The sequence below is a fragment of the Miscanthus floridulus genome, chromosome 18 (assembly GCF_019320115.1).
Source record: "Miscanthus floridulus cultivar M001 chromosome 18, ASM1932011v1, whole genome shotgun sequence".
Classification (NCBI taxonomy): Eukaryota; Viridiplantae; Streptophyta; class Magnoliopsida; order Poales; family Poaceae; genus Miscanthus; species Miscanthus floridulus.
The window spans coordinates 101,514,824-101,541,769 of record NC_089597.1 but is presented as its reverse complement, the minus strand read 5'-3'; the positions used below and the strand labels follow the sequence as shown (position 1 = coordinate 101,541,769).

The 26,946-nt window shown below is 45.5% G+C and overlaps 2 protein-coding genes across 3 annotated transcripts; one reads left to right on the top strand and one right to left on the bottom strand.

Annotated features, from left to right (window-relative positions):
• Positions 1-1,073: 1,073 nt before the first annotated feature.
• Positions 1,074-8,495, top strand: LOC136521747 (lipid phosphate phosphatase 2-like). 2 transcript variants are annotated; one of them, XR_010775654.1, is made up of 6 exons: positions 1,074-1,342; positions 1,433-1,630; positions 1,761-1,854; positions 1,946-2,134; positions 2,437-2,545; positions 8,290-8,375. XR_010775654.1 is itself a non-coding variant. In XM_066515521.1 (6 exons), the coding sequence occupies exons 1-6, from the start codon at positions 1,106-1,108 to the stop codon at positions 8,391-8,393; spliced, it is 882 nt and encodes a 293-aa protein (XP_066371618.1). In that variant the 5' UTR covers positions 1,074-1,105; the 3' UTR covers positions 8,394-8,495. The 2 variants fall into 2 exon arrangements, 1 of the variants encoding a protein (XP_066371618.1); XM_066515521.1 differs by having other exon boundaries at positions 2,486-2,545; positions 8,290-8,495.
• A 255-nt stretch (positions 8,496-8,750) lies between these two features.
• LOC136520022 (exopolygalacturonase-like) lies at positions 8,751-10,164 on the bottom strand. The gene is made up of 3 exons (XM_066513426.1): positions 9,712-10,164; positions 9,069-9,587; positions 8,751-8,987 (listed from the first exon to the last, which is right to left on the bottom strand). The coding sequence occupies exons 1-3, from the start codon at positions 10,162-10,164 to the stop codon at positions 8,751-8,753; spliced, it is 1,209 nt and encodes a 402-aa protein (XP_066369523.1).
• Between the last annotated feature and the right edge of the window lie 16,782 nt (positions 10,165-26,946).

Below are 26,946 nucleotides of genomic sequence, written 5' to 3'. Positions count from 1 at the left end.
AGGAACGTCCACGATCGTCTGGTTCTTCCCCTCATTTATTTGCAGAATTTTTGCTCAAAAAAATTATTTACATAATTTTATTCTCCTTCATTCAGCCGATTTTGACAGTTCTTTTTGTCAAGGGTGGCACCCAGTTAGCCATCCTACATGGCGTCAGGAGAGGATAAATTAGACTTAAAACATTTTAAACTTGAAAATAATCCAAACACTATTTTTGGAAAATACGTAAGAAAGAATTATTTTGTTAGCCCTGAAAAAAAGTTCATCTTACTTTTTTCGTCATCTTATTTTGGACTTACTTATTTAGCCTAAAAGCTATCTTTAGTTACTTATATGACTCTTCCATTAGTTTTGGGAGTTAATGGTGTTAAGTCAAGAGTGAAATGTCGATTTTGCCCCGGAGTGGAAATGAATCGGTGCAAAGTTTAGTCTGTCTATGTTTAATTTCAGAGAATATTTCGCATGGTTTAAGCACATGCGATTTTGAGAAATATTTTATGTAGTTATGATAACCTTAAACCATGCAAAATATTCCCTGAAATTAAACATTGTTTGACTTAACACCGTTAGGTTCCAAACTAATGAAAGGACCCCGTAGGTAACTAGATAGTTTTCACGTCGAATAGGTAAGTTCAAAAATAAAAGCATCACGAAAGTAAACCGAACTCATTGGACCCGTGACTTTTCCAGTGACTGAGATCGACCGCTTTTTCGAAAATGCGTGAATGACAGTCAAACTGGAATTTGGCTACCCCGCTCCTCAACAAACACACACTATCCTAGGGCCGTCCACGTGGTTTGAACTCTGAAGCAGGTGCGCACCGATTTTTTTTTCAAAAAGAAAAAGGTCGTGCATGGGAACAAACAAAATGAAAAGAAAACAAAACAGCACAGAACACTAGCAGCATGCATCACGCGCATTTGTCAGAGAGCACCACTTTAGTTTGGTCGACTCCGAGGTTGATGGCACATGCAAAGAAAGATTCTCGTGTGATGACCTTGTCTTCCCCTGCCCACGAGCACGCATTGTATAGCAGCTGCGGTGCCCGGTGCCGCCGCCGCTGCCGCGCCTGGGTACCCAACCCGCCAGGAGAGGACAACGAAGATGACACCGCCGGCGCCGGCCACCGCTCGCCCGGGACCTGCGCAGGTCTACCTCAAGAGCCACGGAACCAGAGTGGCGAGGCCGCACCTCCTCGACTGGGCCGTGCTGGTCTTCCTCGTCGCCCTCGACGGGGCGCTCAACTTCATCGAGCCCTTCCACCGGTTCGTCGGAGCAGACATGATGCCGGGCCTCCGGTACCCCCTCAAGGACAACACCGTGCCCGTCTGGGCCGTCCCGGTGCGTGCACGCGGTTGCTCCTCTCTACGAGTACCTATAGCCCTGGACCCTGGACAGGACGACTGAACCTTTCCATTCGTCGACACGCAGGTGGTCGCCGTCGTCGGGCCGGTGGCCATCATCGTGGGCATATACGTGAGGAGGAGGAACGTGTACGACCTGCACCACGCCATTCTCGGCCTTCTGTTCTCCGTGCTTATAACCGCCGTCCTGACCGACGCGATCAAGGACGGCGTCGGCCGGCCGCGCCCCAACTTCTTCTGGCGCTGCTTTCCCGACGGTCTGCCGGTGAGTTCACCTGTCTGTTCGATTACTGATCAGTCGCTCAGAGACTATATGTACTCTGTAGCTGCTGCTTCAGATCCAGCAAAGCCGGCTCATCAGTATGTAAACGCGATGGATTCTCTTCTCCATCCAGGAGTACGACAACGTGACTCGAGCTGCCATCTGCCACGGCGACCCGGCGGTGGTCAAAGAAGGGTACAAGAGCTTCCCAAGCGGCCACACCTCATGTAACTTAGCTACTCCACAGTTATGGAAGCCATTTCCATCTGCTTGCATGCCGCCGCCGCCACTGAGCACTGGACTCCTTGCGCCTCGCAGGGTCGTTCGCCGGGCTGGGCTTCCTGTCCTGGTACCTGGCCGGCAAGATCAAGGCGTTCGACCGGCGAGGGCACGTCGCCAAGCTCTGCATCGTCGCCCTGCCGCTGCTGCTCGCCTCGATGGTCGCCGTGTCGAGGGTCGACGACTACTGGCACCACTGGCAGGACGTGTTCACCGCCGGAGTTCTCGGTATGTCGAATCGCATCCCGGGCTGTCGTTTCTGGTGTCGGCAGCTCTTCTGCGTTCTCGAGATGATAAAGTACTCCCCCTCTTAAAATAGAAGTCGTTCTAAGTCATCTTTTTTTTAAATTTTGACCGATTATATATAAAAAATATTAATATTTATAATACATAATTAGTATAGTTAGATATTTAATTTAATATACTTTCATAGTAAATTTATATGAAAATATAAATGTTACACTTATTTTCTATAAATCTAGTCAAAATTTATAAAGTTTGAGTTGTACTTATCCCATAACCACTTTTAGGGACGGAGGGAGTAGCGTGTTGCTGGTAGTAACGACTCTGCATCTGCAGGATTGGTGGTTGCTTCCTTCTGCTATCTGCAGTTCTTCCCACCACCATCTGGTGAACAAGGTATCTGAAATTACCACAGTACAACACCGTACCTCTTCTTTTTTCCTTAAAAACACCGTATTTTTTCTGTTTTTTTAAGAAAACAGGAGGGGCTCAGGGCCCTACTGAAATTTTATTAAAAACTTGAAACATGCAAAGTATAACACAACAGGTTCAAGAAACAAAGAAAGTAAAAAAGAAGATAGCCAAGATTACACGAAGGCTTCTAGCCATGAATCTATGCATAGATGAAGAGAAGTCTTTGCTCTAAGAATAACCAGAGCAAATTCTTTCTTGAAGACAGAGCGACATCTTTGAACTGTATGCGCCAAATTTCTGAAAATGACGTCATTTCTCATGATCCAAATAGCCCAACACATTGTTACTCTGATCTCCATGAAGAACGGCTAGTTTAGCTGATGTTTAATACTGTCTACCATGTCCAGAATATCATCACTTTTGGTAGAAAAACATTTAAACTGAACCAGCAAGCCTGAGAGAACGGGCAATGAAAGAAAAGATAAAGTAGATCTTCCTCAACATTGATCAAACAGAAAACACAAGTATAATCCTGGAGAAGCATATTACGCCGACGTAATAAGGATCTAGTGCTCAGCCGATTCTTCAATACAAGCCAAAAAAAAAAAAATCCTTCTATCCTGACAATCATATCTCCATAGCCAACTGTAAACTTTAGGTACATGATGATGACCCAAAAGATGTTTATAAGCCTTCTTAGATGAATAAGTAGAGGACCCTCAAATATAAGACTAGTTGAAAGGTCCTAATGGCTAGAGAGGGAGGGTGAATAGCCTATTAAAAATTTTTACAACAACACTTAACAAACCGGTTAGACAATTATAAGGCGAAGCAAGTGTTGTGCTAGCCTAATAAAAATACAAGCCACCTACCACAATTCTAGTTTCTATAGTTTCTAACCACACAATGACTATTTCACTATACTAAGTTAGTGTGCTCTCAAAGGCTAACTAAAGATCCACACTAATCAAACTAACAAGCTCTCACAATTAGCTACATTAAAGAGCTTGATAACTAGTTTGCGGTAATGTAAAAAGAGTGAGCAAGATGGTTATACCGCTGAGTCGAGGGGTGAACCAATCAATTACAAGAATGAAAACCAATGAAGACCAATCACCTCGAAATCAAATAATGATACAGTGATTTTTTACCGAGGTTCACTTGCTTGCCAGCAAGCTAGTCCTCGTTGTGGCGATTCACTCATTTGAAGGTTCACGCGCTAATTGGTATCACACGCCAAACCCTCAATAGGGTGCTGCACAACCAACACAAGATGAGGATCACACAAGCCACGAGCAATTCACTAGAGTACCTTTTGACTCTCCGCCGGGGAAAGGTCAAGAACCCCTCACAATCACCACGATCGGAGCCGAAGACAATCACCACCTCCGCTCGATGATCCTTGCTGCTCCAAGCCGTCTAGGTGGCCGCAACCACCAAGAGTAACAATCGAATCCCGCAGCGAAACACGAACACCAAGTGCCTCTAGATGCAAACACTGAAGCAATGCACTTAGATTCTCTCCCAATCTCACAAAGATGTTGAATCTATGATGGAGATGAGTGGAAGGGCTTTGGCTAAGCTCATAAGGTTACTATGTCAATGCAAATGGCCAAGAGTATGAGCTAGAGCCGGCCATGGGGCTTAAATAGAAACCCCCATGAAATAGAGCCGTTGTACCCCTTCACTGGGCACTGCTCGGGGTGACCGGACGCTCCGGTCGCCCGATGCTTGCCACGTGTCATCGGCTTCAAACGCTGATCGCCCGATCTTAACAGTCATCAGTACATTTAAGTAGTGACCGGACACGCTGCTCAAAGTAACCGGACGCACCAACACCAACGTCCGGTCATTTACAGTAAGGTACCAGAAGCAAAAAATCACGACTGGACGCGTCCGGTCATGCCCGACCGGACTCACCCAGTGTCCGGTCACTCAACGTCTCCCATGTGCGCTGCATATGTCATCATACGTCATACTGACCGGACTCAGCCCCTGAGTGTCCGATCATTTTTCGCACCAGCGTCCGATCATGAGACCGAATCCGCACGCTCAATGCTGCCACTGACCGGACGCGCCGGTCCTATCGAGACCAGCATCTGGTCACTTACAGTGACCTCCGTTCACCTAGGTTAAGCCACCGGACATGTCCGTTACGCTCTATGAAACCCTGTCTTTTCTGTACAGTGCGCCGGTGGCATCGTCAGACTGTCCGCACTCTACGGGCGGACACTCCACCGGTAAAGTTTCTTACCCTTGCTCAAATGTGCTAACCACCAAGTGTATCACCTTGTGCACATGTGTTAGCATATTTTCACAAACATTTTCAAGGGTGTTAGCACTCCACTAGATCCTAAATGCATATGCAATGAGTTAGAGCATCTAGTGGCCCTATGATAACCGCATTTCGATACGAGTTTCACCCCTCTTAATAGTACGACTATCGAACCTAAATGTGATCACACTCACTAAGTGTCTTGATCACCGAAACGAAAAGGCTCCTACCATTTATACCTTTGACTTGAGCCTTTTGTTTTTCTCTTTTATCTTTTCAAGTCAAAGCACCTGATCATCACCATGGCATCACCATCGTCATGTCATGATCTTCATTTGCTTCACCACTTGGAATGTGCCACCTATCTCATAATCACTTTGATAAACTAGGTTAGCACTTAGGGTTTCATCAATTTATCAAAACTAAACTAGTGCTTTCAATCTCCCCCTTTTTGGTAATTGATGACAACCCTTTCACAAAGATATGAATTGAAATTCATTTAAATCCATGTTGCTTGTCCAAGCATATTTACCATGTGTAAAAGGAAATGAACAAGTTTCATGAATCCCATATGGTAGCTTGCACATATGCTTAAATAGAAAATATAGGAGACAACGTCTACCAAATGATGCTAAGGTATAAAAGATTGACCTTTAAAACGTGATATCAATCGGAGTGCACCAATATACTATTCTTAGCACCATGGTTAGCTCGATACCACTTGAAAATAAAATTACTAGATAACCTATACATGCTAGTTTTTCATTTCATCATTCAAGCCTACAACTAGCATATACCACACAAGCATGGATATTGAAATTTAAAACTTGTGCCATGCAAGCAAACATATGAAATGCATATTCAAAAGCACCATACAAGTTCATGAGCTTGCTCCCCCTACTTGTGTGCTCAAAATTTTAATTGATCCATTTCCTTTGTCATATCTCTCCCCCTATGTCGAATTCTCCCCCTTTGTTGTCTTTTCACTATCTTAGTACATTAATATCTTTATTTTTCTCCCCCTTTGTCATCAATGACCACAAAGATTCAAAATGTAGATAGGTTGAGAGTATCAATGTCAATCAATGGGGGTGAGGATCATTTTCCCAAATTTGGTTCAGTCTAGAATACTTGCCAAAGACATTTAACTCGGTTTGATCCAAGGATAAGCTTCTTCACACCTCCAAATAAGGGTTATCTTGTACCATGTTGAGTTAAACACTTAGAGCTTATTTTTTAAGATCAAACACTAGGTTTACAAGCCCACAAACATGTCATATGCTACCACTAGATCAAGTCAAGCATAGAAGCAATAGTAGTACCATACCAGCATCAAAATCTTTTGATTTTCATGAATGAGCCTATTAAATGTGAAAAATGAGTATAGTATCTAGTGGCACTTTGATAACCATATTTCGATACGAGTTTCACCCCTCTTAATAGTACGGCTATCGAACCTAAATGTGATCACACTCACTAAGTGTCTTGATCACCGAAACGAAAAGGCTCCTACCATTTATACCTTTGCCTTGAGCCTTTTGTTTTTCTCTTTCATCTTTTCAAGTCCAAGCACTTGATCATCACCATGGCATCACCATCGTTATGTCATGATCTTCATTTGTTCACCACTTGGAATGTGCCACCTATCTCATAATCACTTTGATAAACTAGGTTAGCACTTAGGGTTTCATCAATTTACCAAAATCAAACTAGAGCTTTCACCAGTTATCAGTAGATTGTTGCAAGTGCAAGCTGTGAATAGTTTGTGAAAGTTCCTGAAACTAAGCATATGCTTCCCCAGAGAGCGGCAAATGGAACAAATTCCGAATGAGAGGTGTGGATGCTGCCACCTTCAGAGAAATCTGCTAATTCTTAGCATAAGAAAAAAATCGGGATAGGTTTGAGAGCAAACAGATCCTCCCCAAAGATCATGCCAGAGGAAGCATGTTGATCCATCTTTCACAGAAACCATTGCCATACCTTTGTAGTCATCTTGTAGTTTGAGAATATCTCGCCACTAGAAAGAACCTCTAATCCTTCTACCTTGATACGGTAACTTGCCTTGAGAGTAATAATATCCCCATACTAATTGGACCCATGGAATGTCCACCTTATTGTAAAACTTATGTAGATGCTTAAGGAGCAAGCTTTCATTTTGTACTGTCAAATTAATAACTCCCAAGCCACCATCCGGCTTCGGTACACAGACCAAGGGCCAAGCTGTTTTTGATGGTTTTTTGCTGCTCAAGTTAGAACCACGTCATAAACAATGCTTTTTAAATTTATCAATTTGTTTTGTTGATCACTGTTTTTGGTAGAAGAAAGGTGCACATTGCAAAGGTTGGAAGAGCTGTAAGAACTACATTAGTGAGTTGTAACCTGCCTGCATCACTTAGAAAGGATGAAAAAGCCACCAATCTTCTCTCACATTTTGAAACCAAAGGCCAGAAATCTGCCACTGAAGGTCTGGCTAAACTTAAAGAAGGCCTAGATAGGTGAAGGGTAGAGATCCTTTAGAGCAACCCAGAGTATTAGCTAAAATATCAAACTTTTCTTCAGTCACATTAATAGGAACCATAAAGGATTTATCAAAGTTTACCTTCAAACCTGTGGATTCTGCAAATTCGGATAACAAATCCTTCAGATGATTTAACTGGGTGACATCCCTTTGCATAAAAATGAGTGTATCATCTGCATACTGTAGAATAGGGAAATAATCATCACCAAGCAAAGGTATTGGAAGATCCAAAAGTTGATTCCCCCTAACATTATTAAGAACTGTCTGTACCAGATCGGCAGCTAAAACAAAAGGTAATGGTGACAGTGGATCACCCTGTCTAACTCTCCTCCTGCAATTAAAGACTTTCCCAGGAACTCCATTCAAGAGAATAGCAGAAGTACCAGATTAAAAAATAAGCCTCATCCAATTCAACCATTTTCTGCGAAAACCTTTATGTTCCATAATTTGTAGCATTAAACTATGCTCTACTTTGTCAAAGGCTTTTTCAAAGTCTAATTTCAGAATAATCAGCTCTTTTTTTGATTGATGGCACATATGCAAATATTCTACGGCCCCGGCTAGACGATCTTGTATTGTCCTATGTTTAATGAAACCATATTGATTTTTATGTACCAGAGAAGGTAGAACCATCTGAAGCCTATTTGCTAGTATTTTTGTGATGATTTTAACTGAGGTGTTTAACAAAAGAAATGGGCCTATAATCAGAGACTCTCATGGCATCATTCTTTTTAGGGATGAGAGTGATATAGGAACCATTTATGCTTTGCAGGCAAATTTGTTGAGAATAAAAAGCATCACATAAATTATAGAAGTCATCACTGATCACTAGTAGTACAATGTTAGATAGATCTTGCATCTATCATAGTACTCTTTTGAGCGGATACATTACAGGATCGTTGGTAATAAGTTCTACTACCTGACAAATTTCAGGATTTTGGCCTCATTCCTACTTTGAGCACATCCTCAGCCTGGAGGGTGAGATCCAAGTGCAGTCAACAGCTGACGACTCGAGTCCTCAACACACCCGTCACTGACACTTGACTCGTCGCCAGGTCGTGTTGCAGTGGAGATGAGAACCACTAGCCAAGCAGCAGATTCCATGGAGTCAGGCCACAGATCTCATCTCAGTGAATGAAAGCTGCAGTTTGTTATGTTTTTTTTCTTTTTTCTTCTTGTTCTCAACAATACCGTATGCTAATTTTCAATTTCAAGGCATTACTACTGTACACCAGAAAATTTACAAAACTCGATTAGAACCTACACGTACAGCACTGTTGTGTGCCTATGTTCTTTGACCAGTGATTACGAGTTTACGACCCATTTCAATTCACAGCTAAGCAAGCAAAACGTAGTTCCTCTTCAGTTGTTCCATCTCTGACATGCAGCGGCCTTCATATGCACGAGGGAGGGACTAGAGTGCCGCCGACCACACCGCCGGCGACGTGCGCGCACCGCGACTGCGTGGCGACGCCGCGCTTGACGTAGCGCAGGTCGATGTCCCTGAGCTCCAGCTCCCGGCACGGGCTCGCCTCGCTGCACGACAGCTTCACGGCGACCTTGGTCGCCGACTCGCCCCGGATGTTCCTGAACTTGACGTCGCTTATCCTCACCGCCGACGGCCGCTGCTCCTGCAAGCCGACTATGAAAAACGTGATAGAGATGAGCGTTTTGTGATGCATGAATCCAGAAGTTTGCATCGACCGACGGACCGATTCGCGGCAGGAGGCGTAGGGGCAGTACTCCTGGTCGATGATGATGGGGTTGCGGACCTTCCTCATGACGATGTCCTCGAAGACGAGCCCGGACACAGCGGTGGGCCAGATCCCGCCGCGCCACGTCTTGATCCGCACGCCGTTGGACGTGCCGGCGAGGGTGCAGTTGGCCACGCGCAGCCGCCGCACGTCCTCCTCGCCGGGGTACCTGCCGAGGCTGCCCACGCTGATGCCGTGGCCCGGCCCGCATGACACCCCGGACACCACCACGTCCGAGGCGCCCGGTCCGACGGAGACGCAGTCGTCGCCGGTGGCCACGGCGCAGTCCGTGACGCGCACGTTGGAGGAGCCCTGGATGTGCACGCCGTCCGTGTTGGGGCTGCTGCGCGGCGCGCGGATGCTCACGCGGTGGATGCGCACGTCGTGGCTGCCCACCACCGTGACGTGGAAGAACTTGCTGTCCAGCGACGTCACGCCCGTGATGGTCGCGTTCCTCACCAGCCCGAGCTTGATGGACTGATGATGATGATGAATCAGGAAAAAAAATCATCAGAACGCAAGATCGTTGGATTTTCTATCGGACGGCCTACGTGGAAGAACATGCAGCATGCCAGCATGCTTGTTATGACCCTGAACTTACGGTGGGCAGAAGCTTGCAGTCGCGTTTCTGCGGGCACTCATTGAGCGGCCACGCCGTGGCGCCGCGGCCATCGAACGTGCCGCCGCCGGTGACGAGCAGCCCGTCGATGCTGGAGAAGTGGACCCACTCGCGGCAGCCACGGAAGGCGCCGAGTCCCGGCGGCGCGCGGAGGACGCCGCGGACGTGGACCTCCATGTAGCCCTTGCAGGGACCCCGGAACACCAGCGGGTGCAGCAGGTAGCCGCCCCTGGGGACGACGACCGCGGCTCTCCCCGGCGTCGCGCACGCCTTCGTCCACGCCCGAAGGAAAGCCTCGGAATCGTCCGTGCGCCCGTCGGCGACCGCGCCGAAATCCGAGACGTTGAAGACGCGGCCGGCAGTGGCGACCTCCGCGAACCACGACGTCGTCGCCGTGGCCAGGAGAAGCAGAGCGGCGGCTAAGCGCAGTGGCATGGCTGTGGGTAGGTACGTCGTCAGCTCGATCTGGAAGAACTGGTCGAATTAAAGCTAGCCAACACACGCAGCGTGCATGCACGCAATTGGCATAATCACGCATTGCTCCGAGCATGTTTTTACGGCCTGTCGTTCTTGGGACCGCGCAATTGTATATTGCTTGTTTGTTATAAGGCCGGGAAGCTGCTCTTGCCGTGAGCACCAACGTTTACCTTGTTTCGTGGCTGAATTGTCTCGCGTCACAACCAAGTCTTATATATAATGAGCCTGTTCCCTGATTGGTTTCTGGGCTGATAAGTCCGATTAATGTTAGTTTGTTATAAGAGAAAAACACTGAAACCAATAATAAGCGAACAGACCGAATAACTATTGATCCAAGTAGGTACTGTATGAACCAATCCAACTATCCGAGGTGGTTGTGTGTTGGGCCCTACTCTAGGAGGTCCATTACTCCCTCTATTCCAAAATATTTTCATTTCTAGGTTTGGACATGCAAACCAAGAAGGTGAAAAGTGATGTTTCTGCCCCTGTAAATGAAATAGGAACAGAACAGCGGCGACGGAACGAAACCATCGAGAAACGGAAGGAGCAGATAAAGTTGAAAGTCCGTTTTCTTTTTTATAATATAAATCGATGAATAGGTAGAGGAACTAGTGGTCAGGAAGCGCTGGAATGGTCTGCTTCTCATTTTTATCTTATTCTGTTAGCTCGACAACTGTGCCGTCCGTCAGACATTGTATCAGACTATGATCTACGTCCAGATATCTTGGCCATTATTTTGGAAAAAAAATTGAATAGGATATGTGCAAATATTACAGGACGGAGAGAGCATGTATCACTCCTGAATATACAGATTAATATAAAATATCATACTCGTTATTGATAACACAAAAATATATTTACAAGGGTTCTTCTTTACATAGCTTAGGTCATAGGCCTTACATATATTGAACATCGGAGTTCAACTACAGCGGTCCTACGTCGTACCGTTGATTCCGTTCATATAGACAAACTTTTTTTTTGAAAAAATGTTCATATAGACAAACTTGAGTGCAAACGTAATCCTCATCATTATGATCGTTCATGTATCTTCATCTTTGTAGGCACTCTTGCATCATCCTTCTTGTGCACGGGGAGGGTGCTCAGCCGGGATGGTCAAGTGACCAAACTCCTGAGAGGAAGGTCCCGAGTTCGAGCCCCGGGTGGCGCTCTCGCTAGGAGTGAGGGACGTCACCGGCCAGATGGTCCCCTAATTAAGCTTCCTTGAAGCCGGAGGGTACCCCAGCTTTTGCCCTCTATCCTTCTTGTGCGCGCTACTATGGTTTCATCCTCGTCTATGCTCATGCGGTTCCATCCTTGCATACACTCCGTCAGCTTTATCCGTGTATATACTCCCAGCAACTTCATTCCTAAAATCCCAGCATAGTGTGGGTTGAGTACATAAAATACTCAACAACAAGCCCTAACATAGTGTGGTTTAAGGGTAGACTTTTGGCTGTTGTAGGCTGGACTGTTGAGCCAAGAGTAGGAAGCATATGTAAGCTGGTAAGCCAGAAGAGCAGGCCCAAGATAAGCAAAGAAAGGAATCGGTTACGCCTACATATCCTCTCTACTTTTCAAAAAGAGCCACTTCAAAAGTTCACGGAGTAGAAGGACCCGCATAAACTCATACCGGTACACTTGAATAACCATTTCTGTGAAAAGCCAGCCCATCTGTATACATCAACGACTTGAAAACATCATGCTCTAGATTTCGATCAGTTAATCGAGATAGTTTTGTACTTTTGATTTGATTTTGTTACCACATGGTTTTCACTTCATGATCATGGATTTTATTTTCCTATAACACCACAACAAATCCCCGTACTGTGCCAGTGTGTTTGCATCCCTAAATCTGTACTGATCGAGTAGCTAGGTTCGAGTAGGATCTCTCTCGCTCCATTGATGAACATTCATTAGTAAATAAACAAAAGTAATCTGGGTTGTATCACAATGGCTCTAGGCATGTTCTTAAATCAGATTCCCTTATCCTTGACCTGCGTCCTTGTATTAAGAATGGAATTTCATTTCGCTATTTCCTGCTAAAAAGTAGTTTTAGCGGGTTAATAAGAAGGGATCTTAGGTTTTTTAGCAAGATTGAAAAAACTGCTCTCCAACAACTCTCAATCTTTCTGCACTTGGGAAGCTCAACCTTATCGTGCGGATAAATACGCGCACGTATGCATATTCATTGACTAATCTTAAGGTGGAAGGACATGGGCAAAAATAAAGAGTAGGACACTGTTCCTGATGCAAATATTTAATATACAAGAGAGAAAGAAAATATAAAAGTTGTTAGGATGATTTAGAAATAGTCCGTGATTACTGATATAAAATTGTTTTTTTATATTTTAGGACCGAGATATTAAAAACTGTTGGAGAAACCAAACAAATATGCTCCCAAGTTTTGTTAGCCACTTGGAAAACTCATTGATTTACCAATTGCTCTTTCAGGAACTATTGTAGATGCTATGTGTCGGGTTCATAACCCCAGGGTCCCCGATGGGTCCGCTTCCCAGCAAAAGCTTGGTCCAGCAGACAACATTTTACAACAAACATGCGACTCCTGGGCCGGCCTAGATACCTCACGAAAGGCCGGAAGAGCGATCCAGTCTCCGACCGAAAGGCCTAGCCAAGGAGGGAACGACACTCGCTTTCGACCCGCTTTTTCTGACCGGAAGGCCTGGCCAAGGAGAGGATGACGCTCGCTTCCGACTCCGACCCGCTTTTTCGACCGGGAACACACCGAACCTCTGCTTACAGCCCTTCTCCGACCGGCGCGATCGGAGCCAACTGGGAACGAACGACCGGGCATGCCCGCTCGGTAAGGACCCAAGAAACAGGCGGAGCAGATAAGGCAAGGCGCTCAAGTCAACCGTAATACCGAGGACCGTACCATACACACCTGCAGGACAGTGCTACCAGGCCGTGCCAGAAGGGTGCTTTGCAACCTTTCATACATGTTAGAACACGGACAGTGTTATGGGCGTCGACATTTGTCCTACAGTATGGTAGGCACCGACATTTGCCATACCAGGAGAACATGATGGAGCCTGCCACATGCATCTGGGCGTCAACAGTATTGTGGGTGCCAACAAATTGTCTTGTATCGGACAGCATGGGCAACAAGACTAGAAAACACACACACTCTCTTTCTCTCTCTCTCCTAACTTGTAAGGCCGTCCCCTTCACCTATAAAAGGAGATGCGCTCTCTCCTAAAAGGAGGTTGATTCCGACTCTCTTTCTCTGCTAAGCTTTAGACATTCTGAGCACTCGAACAACTCCACAGCTCTACAACTCTAAAGCTACACAGAGCATACGTTCCAATACTTAGCGCACATTGGAGCTTCCGTCACTCTTGGCCCTTCGGTTCAGAGTCCGACCAGACCTTTAACGCCCCCTTCTCATTCCCACTCGTTTGTAACCCCACTGCAAACTTCGAGCACCTGGGCTTAGGAATAAAGTCACCGACCGACTGAAACTGAACGTAGGGCACGTTGCCTGAACCAGTATAAACCCTATGTCATTGAGTGCTAGGCCACATCTGATCATAACGTACGACAAAACTACAAATATTTACTTGTTGGTCACTTTTCGCACCGACAGTTGGCGCCGTCCGTGGGGAGAACGCCGTACGTTCATGCCTTTGGTCATCGGATGGCCCACCTTTCCGCCATCTTCGTCATGATGGGCTCAAGCGATATGATTCGCTTTGTCTTGCTAAGTTTCCCATGCTCCCACCTATTGGGATGTGGGTTCCTCCCATCTTTGAGCCATCCTAGACCTTCCTCTTTGGAAGCCTAGACTTCGTCGCCGACTAGCTCGGTGTGCTTCGCCTTCGCGAGGAGGCACTTGTCTCGGCGCCCGTCGGAGGAGGAGCGCCCTCCGTCGGCTCTAGGTCACCCGACGACCTCAACGATGAGACACCTGCGCTTTGCTCTGAGCCCACGCTGGGCTCAAACCCCACTATGAGTAACGTACATATTGTTCTTTACATGCTATTTAATATCTTTCTCTGACTCTTCGGAGGGACCCCCTTGTCCCCACCGTGACCGCCATGCGATCAGTTCCCCTATGGCCTCGTGTCCCCCGCTAACGCGAACGCGTGGGGGCTCCGAAAGATGCTGACGCCGCCCCCTCTCACATCCAAATTCATGGGGATGGCGGGCTACACTCCCGCCTCTTTCCATGACATCGTGGATGATGAGGTTGAAAGCGACGGCTCCAGCATCGGTGACATTGTGGCACCTAGCCACCCTCTGTCCTGGGAGTGCGCTATGGCGGACACTCCATGACAGTCATCGGTGGTAGCGGATTCCCTACAGACTCACACCCCTTTGAACCCTCGTGCGGAGGCCCTCACGCGCGCAGGAGCACAGTGAGGAGTTACGACAAAGGTGGCAGAGCCAGCCGCCACCTACACTGGCGCACTCGGCGCAGCATGCTACGCCACACGCACGTAACCTAGCGAGCGGCGCCCGAGGTCGAGCCCGCCAGGTCCAGCGCAACATCATGGACAGAGGAAACGATCCCCCATAGTTCGCTCGGGCTAGCCAGAACATCGCCGCTGCCACGATGCTTCTACGCGGCCTTGCCGAGCCTGACGATCCCTAGGAGTAGGCGATCCACTGGAACCTCCGGGTGTTGGTGGAAACCACCACTGTCCAATAGGCGGAGAGCTCCATGTCGCAACACTAACTCATGGCCTCTCTCCCTACCAAGGGAATAGGGGTGCACCAGTCAAACCGCTCCATTCGCTCACCGCTACAGTCATCGAGCGTGGAACAAGAGGCCATAGCTGCACCATGGCCTGACCCGGTGCCCGGTCCACACCACCACCTATGCGCAAATGACTCAATCTGAACCGAGATGCACGCAGCGTCATCAACAATCGACATCAAGCCCAGCATGATGATAACGTCCATCATGGGGCGGTGAGAGCAGGCAGCCCCGGCCCCAGCCCGACCATCGAGGGGAATAGGGAAACACACCCTAAGCATGGTCGCTGACCAGATGACCAGAGTCCTAGCTCGGATGGCCTGGTACCATGGGCCTTTGGCCATCGCATCCAGAAAGCGTCGTTCCCATAGCGCTTTCGACCACCTACCAACATCGCCCAATACACTGGGGAAACGAATCCCGGTATATGGCTCAAAGACTTCTGGCTCGCCTGCCGAGCCAGAGGGGTGGATGATAACCACTTCATCATTCAATACCTCCCCATCTGCGTGGGGGAGCATGTTCGAGCATGGCTCAAATTCCTCCTGCCTAACAGCATCCGCGACTGGGTGGATCTCAATAGGATCTTCATCAGGAATTTCTAGGGGACGTATGTCCGTCCTAGGAATTCCTAAGACCTTAAGAGCTGCCAGTAGGAGCCCAACGAGTCCCTGAGGGATTACATCCGTAGGCTCTCAAAATGATGCAACTCCCTTCCTGATGTCATCGACGCGGACGTCATCAGTGTGTTCCTCTCTCGGACAACCTATGAGTCCTTGACCCACAAGCTCGGCTGTCTAAAGCCCCATACCACCCGCGACCTGCTCGACGTCACCACAAACCATGCCTTCGGCGAGGAGGTCGTCAGAGCAGTCTTTAGTGGAGGCCGGGACAAGGGCAAGGCCAAGCGTGAGGACCAAGACCAGGGTCCCTCCACACAAAGGGGCAAAAAGAACAAGAAGGATCGGCGCCTACCAGCCAACTCCGCTTTGGTCACCGCGGCCGATCGTGTGGGCAAGCAGCCCTAGCAGGGCTAGCTTGACCACTTTGACAAGCTCATGGAGAGCCCATGCACTAACCATGCCTACCCTATCAAGCACATCTACAAGGACTGCGAACTCCTCAAGCACTTTCTACGACAGGCCGGTGGACCGAAAGAAGGAAAGGGCAAGGAGGCAGCGGGCAAGAAGGGAGGCATGGTAGACAAGGATGGGGACAACTGAAAGGTCCTAATGGCTAGAGGGGGGGGTGAATAGCCTAATAAAAATTTCTATAACAACACTTAATAAAATGGTTAGACAATTATGAGGCGAAGCAAGTGTTGCGCTAGCCGACTCAAAATGCAAGCCACTTACCACAATTCTAGTTTAGATAGTATCTATTCACACAATAGCTATGATACTACTCTATGTTAGTGTGCTCTCAAAGGCTAACTAAAGAGCCACACCAACCAAGCAAGCAAGCTCTCACAACTAGCTACACTAAAGAGCTTGTCAACTAGTTTGCGATGAAGTAAAGAGAGTGATCAAGAAGGTTATACCACAGTGTTGATGAAGAAACCAATCAATCACAAGGATGAATAATAATGAAGACCAATCACCTCGGAATCAATGATGAACACAATGATTTTTACCGAGGTTCACTTGCTTGCCGGCAAGCTAGTCCTCGTTGTGGCGATTCACTCACTTGGAGGTTCACGCACTAATTGGCTTCACACACCAAACCCTCAATAGGGTGCCGCACAACCAACACAAGATGAGGATCACACAAGCCACGAGCAATCCACTAGAGTACCTTTTGGCTCTTCGCCGAGGAAAGGTCAAGAACCCCTCACAATCACCACGATCGAAGCCGGAGACAATCACCACCTCCGCTCAATGATTCTCGCTACTCCAAGCCATCTAGGTGGCGGCAACCACCAAGAGTAACAAGCGAAATCCATAGCGAAACACGAACACCAAGTGCCTCTAGATGCAAACACTCAAGCAATGCACTTGGATCACTCCCAATCTCACTATGATGATGAATCAATGATGGAGATGAGTGGGAGGACTTTGGCTAGGCTCACAAGGTTGCTATGTCAATGAAAATGGCCAAAGATATGGGCCATAGCCGGCCATGGGGCTTAAATAGGAGCCCCCACGAAATAGAGCCGTTGTACCCCCTTCACTGGGCACACTGTGCTCTGACCGGATGCTTCGGTCATACTGACCGGACCTTGGAATCAGCGTTCGGTCGCCCGATGGACGCCACGTGTCACTAGCTTCAAATGATGTTCGTTAGATTTCAACGGCTACGAAGCTGACTGGACGCTCCGGCAAAACTGACCGGACGCTGGAGCCACAACGTCCGGTCGAGTACAGTAAGCTCCCCGAGGCGTATTCCTTTGACCAGACGTGTCTGGTCCACCTTGACCGGACACAGACCAGCGTCCGGTGCAATACCCTAGCTACTGTACCGCCAAGTCAGCGCGACCGGACGCAGGCAGTCAGCGTCCGGTGCATTTGGATCCAGCGTCTGGTCACTTGACCGACGCTAGCATCTCCTCCGTTCTCTTCACCCTTGCTCAAGTGTGCTAACCACCAAGTGTATCACCTTGTGCACATATGTTAGCATATTTTCACAAATGTTTTCAAGGGTGTTAGCACTCCACTAGATCCTAAATGCATATGCAATGAGTTAGAGCATCTAGTGGCACTTTGATAACCGCATTCCGATACGAGTTTCACCCCTCTTAATAGTACGGCTATCAAACCTAAATGTGATCACACTCTCTAAGTGTCTTGATCACTAAAACAAAATAGCTCCTATAAATTATACCTTTGCCTTGAGCTTTTTGTTTTTCTCTTTCTTCTTTTCAAGTTTAAGCCCTTGATCATCGCCATGCCATCACCATTGTCATGTTATGATCTTCATTAGCTTCTCCACTTGAAGTGTGCTACCTATCTCATGATCACTTGATAAACTAGGTTAGCCCTTAGGGTTTCATCAATTCACCAAAACCAAACTAGAGCTTTCAATCTCCCCCTTTTTGGTAATTGATGACAACCCTTATACAAAGATATGAATTGAAATTCAATTGAATCCATGTTGCTTGCCCAAGCATATTTACCATGTGTAAAAGGATATGGACAAGTTTCATGAACCCCAAATGGTAGCAATTGCTCCCCCTACATATATGCTAAGAGTTTGGATTGAAGCTTGCACATATGCTTAGATAGGAAATATAGGAGTCAATGTCTACCAAATGATGCTAAGGTATAAAAGATGGACCTTTGAAGCGTGATACCAATCGGAGTGCACCAATATACCATCCTTAGCACCATGGTTAGCTCAATATCACTTGGAAACATACTTTAGAAAGATACCACTTGTAAAGACTTACTTGGAAATGAAGGTTATCTAGTGATTTCATTTCATCATTCAATCTTACAACTAATCATTCATCACACAAGCATGGATGTGTAAATAATACTTGTGCCATGCAAGTAAACAAATGAAATGCACATTCAAAATGCATCATACAAGTTCATGAGCTTGCTCCCCCTACTTGTGTGCTCAAAATTTTAGTTGATCCCTTTCCTTTGTCATATCTCTCCTCCTATGTCATATATCAAGATATCTTTACGTTTCTTTCCCTTTTTCACTATCTTTGCTACTAATATCTTCGTTTTTCTCCCCATGTACTAATATCTTTGTTTCTCTCCCCATTTGTCATCAAGGACCACAAAGGTTCTAAATATAGGTAGTATTACTTGTAGGGTCGAGATTATCAATGTCAATCAATGGGGTGAAGATCATTTTCCCAAATTTGGTTCAAACTAGAATATATGCCAAAGATATTTAACTCAGTTTGATCCAAGGACAAGCTTCTTCACACCTCCAAATAAGGGTTATCTTGTACCATGTTGAGTTAAACACTTATAGCTCATTTTCTAGTTTAAACACTAGGTTTACAAGCCCATAAATATGTCATATGCTATCACTAGATCATGTCAAGCATAGAAGCAATAGTGATACCATATAAACATCAAATTCATTTGATTTTCATGAATGAGCCTAATAAAATAGAACAATTTGAAAGGTCCTAATAAGATTGAAAATATGACTAGATGCACTAAACATGTCCTTAGAAAAGATGTATGCCATGCCAATCAACTTTTACCTTGGATTGCTCGAAGGAGAGGCATGTCATATGAGTGGGGGTGCATCAACACATATTTGAGAAATCCAATATGTTCAACTCATTCCTTAGCTTGCAAAACCTTTTCTCATCCAATGGCTTGGTGAATATATCGGCAAGTTGATCTTCAGTGCCTATACTCTCAATGCAAATGTCCCCTTTTAGTTGGTGATCCCTTATGAAATGGTGGCGGACATCAATGTACTTTGTTCTTGCATGTTGAACTGGATTGTTGGTCAACTTGATTGCACTCTCATTGTCACATAGCAATGGCACTTTCTTGAACTTGATTCCAAAGTCACTCAAAGTGGCCTTCATCCAAAGTATTTATGCACAACAACTACCGGCGGATATGTATTCGGCTTCGGTGGTTGATAATGCAACACTATTTTGCTTCTTTGATGACCATGAAACAAATGATCTTCCCAATAATTGACATGTGCCTGATGTGCTCTTTCTTTCAACCTTGCATCCCGCATAATCTGAGTCGGAGTAACCAACTAGCTCAAACTTTGCTCCTTTGGGATACCACAAACCAACATTTGGTGTATGCTTCAAGTACCTCAATATTCTCTTTGTAGCCTTCAAATGACTTTCTCTTGGTGAGGCTTGAAATCTTGCACACATGCATACACTAAACATGACATCCAGCCTTGATGCGGTCACATAGAGTAGGCTTCCAATCATAGACCGATACAACTTTTGATCTACCATATTTCCACTTGCATCACTATCCAAGTTTCCATTGATTCCCATTGGTGTGCTAATGATTTTGCTATCACTCATGCCAAACTTCTTGATCATGTCCTTGATATACTTGCCTTGACTTACAAATGTACCATTCTTCAATTGCTTGATTTGAAGACCAAGGAAGTAACTTAACTCTCCAATCATGGACATCTCAAACTCATTAGCCATCATCTTTCCGAACTCATCACAAAAATCTTGATTTGTTGATCCAAATATGATATCATCAACATATATTTGCAACATAAATAGATCTTTTCCAATCTTCTTGATGAAAAGAGTGGTGTCAACCTTGCCCATTGTGAACCCTTTATAGAGTAGGAAATCCCTCAATCTCTCATACCATGCTCTAGGTGCTTGCTTCAAGCCATACATAGCTTTCTTCAATTTGTATACATGGTTGGGCTTCTTATCATCTTCAAAACTGGGAGGTTGCTCAATATATACTTCTTCATTGATGTAGCCATTGAGAAATGCACTCTTAACATCCATTTGATAGAGCTTGATATTGTGGGCACAAGCATAGGCTAGCAAGATTCTAATTGCTTCCAATCTAGCAACCAAGGCATATGTTTTTCCAAAGTCAAGACCTTCAACTTGTGTATAGCCTTGTGCTACTAATCTTGCTTTGTTCCTTACTACTATCCCATCTTGATCTTGCTTGTTTCTAAAGATCCATTTGGTTCCAATCACATTGTGTCCCTTTGGTCTCTCTACTAATTCTCATACTTGATTTCTTGTGAAGTTGTTCAATTCTTCATGCATAGCATTCACCCAATCAACATCCTTCAAAGCTTCATCTATTTTCTTTGGTTCAATGGATGACACAAATGAGAAGTGTTCACAAAATGATGCCAATCTTGATCTTGTTTGCACACCTCTTGAAATATCACCAATGATTGTATCCAAAGGATGATCTCTTGCAATACTTGTTGGTTGGAGCAATGGAACTTGATTGCTTGCACTTGCTAGATCATTGGGTTGAGATGATGTACTAGCCACTTGATCTTGATCAATGTCATGAGAGTCACTTGCACTAGCTTGATTTGTATCATCTTGCACATTTGAGTTGGAGAGCACTTGCACTTGATCATCTTCATCATCAATCACTTGCCTAGGCCTCAATTCACCAATATCCATGTTCTTCATGGCATTTGAAAGTTGAATACCTCTAACATCTTCCAAGTTCTCATTCTCTACTTGTGAACCCTTGGTTTCATCAAATTCAACATCATGAACTTCCTCAAGAGTACCACTATCCAAATTCTAAACTCTATATGCTTTGCTTGTAGTGGAATAACCAAGTAGGAATCCTTCATCACATTTCTTGTCAAACTTGCCCAATCTTGTGCCTTTCTTCAAGATATAGCATTTGCAACCAAAAACCCAAAAATATGCAATGTTGGGCTTTCTACCATTCAAGAGCTCATATGGTGTCTTCTCTTTCAATCGGTGACAATAGAGGCGGTTGCTACAATAGCAAGCCATGTTGATAGCTTCGGCCCAAAAAGATTGACTCACATTGTACTCACTAAGCATAGACCTTGCCATATCAATGAGTGTTCTATTCTTCCTCTCAACAAGGCCATTTAATTGAGGTGTGTACTTGGCCAAGAATTAATGTCTAATTCCAAATTCATCACATAACTCATCAATTCTAGTGTTCTTGAACTCACTACCATTGTCACTTCTAACTCTCTTGATGGTTGTTTCAAATTCATTGTGAATGCCTTTGACAAATGATTTGAATGTTGCAAACACATTACTTTTGTCCACTAGAAAGAATACCCATGTGTATCTAGTGTAATCATCCACTATCACAAAGCCATATTTGTTACCACCGATACTAGTGTATTGTGTTGGCCCAAACAAATCCTTGTGTAATAACTCAAATGCTTTACTAGTGCTCATCATGCTTTTCTTAGGATGGGTGTTTCCAACTTGTTTTCCGGCTTGACAAGAGCTACAAAGCTTATCCTTTTCAAACACAACATCTTTCAAGCCTTTAACTAAGTCATGCTTAACCAATCTATTCAATTGTTTCATTCCAACATGACCAAGCCTTCTATGTCATAGCCAACCCATGCTAGACTTAGTGAACAAGCATGTAGATAATCTAGCTTCACTAGCATTGAAATCAACCAAGTATAGGTTCTCATATCTAAAGCCTTTGAAGATCAAGTTAGAGCCATCTACACTTATGATCTCTACATCATCTATCCCAAATATGCACTTGAATCCAAGATCACACAATTGTGCCACGGATAACAAATTGAAGTTCAAGCTCTCTACTAGCAACACATTGGATATGCTCAAGTCATTGGATATTGCAATCTTACCAAGTCCTTTGACCTTGCCTTTGCCATTGTCACCAAATGTGATACTATCATAACCATCATTGCCATTGGTGTTGATTGAGTTGAACATTCTTGCATCACCGGTCATGTGTTGAGTGCACCCACTATCAAGAACCCAATGCCTTCCTCCGGCTTTGTAATTGACCTACAAAAGAAGATCAATTCTTTTTAGGTACCCAAACTTGCTTGAGTCCTTGAAGGTTAGTCACTAGGCTCTTTGGTACCCAAATGGCTTTCTTCTTTGAGCCCATCCATGGTTTACCAATGAACTTAGCCTTCACACCATTTGTACCCTTAGTGAGCATATAGCATGAATCAAGCTTTATGAAGGATACATTAGCATTTTTGCTCTTATTTTTGCATTCTTGCTCTTTGTGACCCACTTGCTTGCAACTAGTGCAAAACTGACCATTGCTCTTCACAAAACTAGTCTTGTGAGGAGCAAAGGCTGCTTTGCCTTTCTTGGGGGTATAGCCCAATCCCTCTTTGTAGAGAGAAGCTCTTTGGCTACCCAAGCACATAAGCAAGTGGTCCTCACCACCATAAGCCTTAGCTAAGGTGTGAGTGAGCTTAGTGACCTCCTTCTTGAGGTTCTCATTCTCAACCATTAGTGAGGCATCACAAGTGAGACCATCACTACTAGATGAGGTAGAAGTGGAAGTGCTACAAGAAGGGTTAGTAGGAGCAACAATGATAGGCATAGAAAGTGATTCATCAATTATATCACAAGTTAAACCTACATTGCAAGTTTCAACATGCCTCTTTTTATTTTGCTCATCAAGTAAAGAGGAATGAGCCTTTTCAAGCTTTTTGTGAGCTTTGCCAAGCTTCTCATTGGCTTCCTCTAGCCTCTCATGAGATGCATTGAGCTCATCAAAGGCTTGCTTAAGGGCTTTTAGTTCCTTACGCAAGCTTTTGCATTCTCTTCTCTTGATATCAAAGTGTTCTCTAGCATCTTCTAGCATGTCAAATAATTCATCCTTAGTAGGTTCATCATCATCACTATCACTATCATTTTTATTTTCATGTTCATCATCATCAACATGTTCTTCATCACTTTCATCATCACAAGATTGTACCTTAGTGGCCTTAGCCATGAAGCATGATGAAGATTCGAAGAGAGAAGGCTTCTCATTGATGGCAATACTTACAAGAGCCTTCTTCTTGGTGGTCTTGTGATCATCACTATCATCGTCATCATCACTTGAGGAAGCATCACTATCCCAAGTGACTACATATGAACCACCCTTCTTCTTCTTGAAGGCCATCTTGTCCTTCTTCTCTTTCTTTTCCTTCTTTTCTTCCTTCTCATCATCATCTCTATAAGTATCATCGGTCATTATATCTCCCAACACTTGGTTTGGTGTCATGGTGTCCAAACCACTCCTCACTAGAATAGTGACCAATGTACCAAATCTTGAGGGTAAGCATCTCAAGAACTTGTGGGGGAAGTCTTTATCCTTCACTTCTTCTCCAAGTGCTTTAAGATCATTGATAAGCACTTGAAGCCTATGGAACATCTCCGGCACACTCTCATCATCCTTCATCTTGAAGCTTGCAAACTTTTCTTTGAGAATGTAAGCCTTTGCACCCTTCATGGCTTGAGTGCCCTCAAATGATTCTTCCAACTTCTTCCATGCCTCATGAGCCATCTCAATATTTTTGACTTGCTCAAATGTTCTTTCATCAATTGCATCATGAATAGCACTTAGAGCAATATCATTGTTTTGGAGAAGTACTTCTTCGGCCGCGGTGGGATTCTCCGGATCTTCAATCTCAATTTTTGTTTCTACCACCTTCCAAACCTTCCTATTGATTGACTTGATATAAGTTGTCATCTTGGCCTTCCAATAGGGATAGTTGGAGCCATCAAATTGGGGTGGCTTCTTGGTGTTGTTGATTTAAGCTATTTTAACACCGAAGGTTGTTAAGCCTCAAATAACGGTGACCTCGGCTCTGATACCACTTGAAAGGTCCTAATGGCTAGAGGGGGGGGGGTGAATAGCCTAATAAAAATTTCTACAACAACACTTAACAAAATGGTTAGACAATTATGAGGCGAAGCAAGTGTTGCGCTAGCCTACTCAAAATGCAAGTCACTTACCACAATTCTAGTTTAGATAGTATCTATTCACACAATAGCTATGATACTACTCTATGTTAGTGTGCTCTCAAAGGCTAACTAAAGAGCCACACCAACCAAGCAAGCAAGCTCTCACAACTAGCTACACTAAAGAGCTTGTCAACTAGTTTGCGATGAAGTAAAGAGAGTGATCAAGAAGGTTATACCACCGTGTTGATGAAGAAACCAATCAATCACAAGGATGAATAACACTGAAGACCAATCACCTCGGAATCAATGATGAACACAATGATTTTTACCGAGGTTCACTTGCTTGCCGGCAAGCTAGTCCTCATTGTGGCGATTCACTCACTTGGAGGTTCACGTGCTAATTGGCTTCACACGCCAAACCCTCAATAGGGTGCCACACAACCAACACAAGGTGAGGATCACACAAGCCACGAGCAATCCACTAGAGTACCTTTTGGCTCTCCGCCGGGGAAAGGTCAAGAACCCCTCACAATCACCATGATCGGAGCCGGAGACAATCACCACCTCCGCTCAACGATTCTTGCTGCTCCAAGCCGTCTAGGTGGTGGCAACCACCAAGAGTAACAAGCGAAATCCATAGCGAAACACGAACACCAAGTGCCTCTAGATGCAAACACTCAAGCAATGCACTTGGATCACTCCCAATCTCACTATGATGATGAATCAATGATGGAGATGAGTGGGAGGACTTTGGCTAGGCTCACAAGGTTGCTATGTCAATGAAAATGGCCAAAGATATGAGCCATAGCCGGCCATGGGGCTTAAATAGGAGCCCCCATGAAATAGAGTCGTTGTACCCCTTCACTGGGCACACTGCGCTCTGACCGGATGCTCCGGTCATACTGACCGGACCCTGGACTCAGCGTCCGGTCGCCCGATGGATGCCACACATCACTAGCTTCAAATGTTGTTCGTCAGATTTCAACGGCTACGAAGCTGACCGGACGCTCCAACAAAACTAACCGGACGCTGGAGCCACAGCGTTCGGTCGAGTACAGTAACCTCCCCGAGGCGTATTCCTTTGATCAGACGCGTCCGGTCCACCTTGACCGGATACAGACCAGCGTCCGGTGCAATACCCTAGCTACTGTACCACCAAGTCAGCGCGACCGGACGCATGTAGTTAGCGTCCGGTGCATTTGGATCCAGCGTCCGATCACTTGACCGACGCTGGCATCTCCTCTGTTCTCTTCACCCTTGCTCAAGTGTGCTAACCACCAAGTGTATCACCTTGTGCACATGTGTTAGCATATTTTCACAAATGTTTTCAAGGGTGTTAGCACACCACTAGATCCTAAATGCATATGCAATGAGTTAGAGCATCTAGTGGCACTTTGATAACCACATTCCAATATGAGTTTCACCTCTCTTAATAGTACGGCTATCAAACCTAAATGTGATCACACTCTCTAAGTGTCTTGATCACTAAAACAAAATAGCTCCTACAAATTATACCTTTGCCTTGAGCTTTTTGTTTTTATCTTTCTTCTTTTCAAGTTTAAGCCCTTGATCATCGCCATGCCATCACCATTGTCATGTTATGATCTTCATTAGCTTCTCCACTTGAAGTGTGCTACCTATCTCATGATCACTTGATAAACTAGGTTAGCCCTTAGGGTTTCATCAATTCACCAAAACCAAACTAGAGCTTTCAACAACTTTCCTAATCCAGAGGAATGCCTCATGATCTTCGGGGGACCCGATGCCATCTACTCTAAGCGCTAGCACAAAGTGCGCTACAGAGAGGCATGCATTGCCAAAATGGCCATCCCCTCTTTCCTCAGCTGGTCAGAATCTCTGATCACTTTTGATCAGAGGGACCATCCTTCCCACATCACCAGACTAGGTTGCTACCCACTCATCGTCGACCCCATTGTCTGCAAGAAGCGCCTCACCAAGGTGCTGATGGATGGAGGCAGCGGTCTCAACATCCTCTACGTCGATACCCTCGACGCCATGCGCATCCCCCGGCCAGAACTCCACCTAATGAGCTCTCCCTTCCACAGAGTGATCCCGGGGACACAGGCATACCCGCTCGAGTAGATCGACCTATCCATCATGTTTGGCGACCAAGCCAACTTCCACTCAGAGGTCCTCACCTTTTAGGTGGTGGACTTCCTAGGGTTCTACGTTGCCATCTTGGGGCAGCCATGCTACGCCAAGTTCATGGCGATCCCCAACTACCCCTACCTCAAGTTGAAGATGCTAGGACCGAACAGCGTCATCACTGTGGGTAGCACCTTTTCGCACACCTACACATACGACCACGAGCATTACAAGCTCGCCACTACCATCATCAACTCAGCCGAGCTCCCTCAGCTAAAAAATTCATCGACTCTGGCAGTCCTAGTCTACAACAAGCCAACCTCCTCAACTGCCTTTCACTCAATTGAGGAAACTAAGAAGGTGGGGATCGACCCCACCGACCCAACCAAGATGGTGCGGATAAAGACCCAGCTCATAGCCAAATAGGAATGCGAGCTCGCTGACTTTCTATGCGCCAATCGTGATGTCTTCACATGGAAACCTTCTGATATGCCAGGCATACCACGGGATGTCGCCGAGCATGCATTATGCCTCGTCCCGGGCTCAAAGCCTACCAAGCAATGCATGCGTTGTTTTG

What these genes read in the sequence shown, in the direction of transcription:
- LOC136521747 (XM_066515521.1), top strand. Translation starts at nt 1,106, where the DNA reads ATGACACCGCCGGCGCCGGCCACCGCTCGCCCGGGACCTGCGCAGGTC. An exon ending in TGCCCGTCTGGGCCGTCCCG is followed by an intron (nt 1,343 to 1,432) that starts GTGCGTGCACGC and finishes GTCGACACGCAG; the next exon opens with GTGGTCGCCGTCGTCGGGCC. An exon ending in CCCAAGCGGCCACACCTCAT is followed by an intron (nt 1,855 to 1,945) that starts GTAACTTAGCTA and finishes TGCGCCTCGCAG; the next exon opens with GGTCGTTCGCCGGGCTGGGC.
- LOC136520022 (XM_066513426.1), bottom strand. Translation starts at nt 10,164, where the DNA reads ATGCCACTGCGCTTAGCCGCCGCTCTGCTTCTCCTGGCCACGGCGACG. An exon ending in ACTGCAAGCTTCTGCCCACC is followed by an intron (nt 9,588 to 9,711) that starts GTAAGTTCAGGG and finishes CATCATCATCAG; the next exon opens with TCCATCAAGCTCGGGCTGGT. An exon ending in ACGCCTCCTGCCGCGAATCG is followed by an intron (nt 8,988 to 9,068) that starts GTCCGTCGGTCG and finishes GTCGGCTTGCAG; the next exon opens with GAGCAGCGGCCGTCGGCGGT.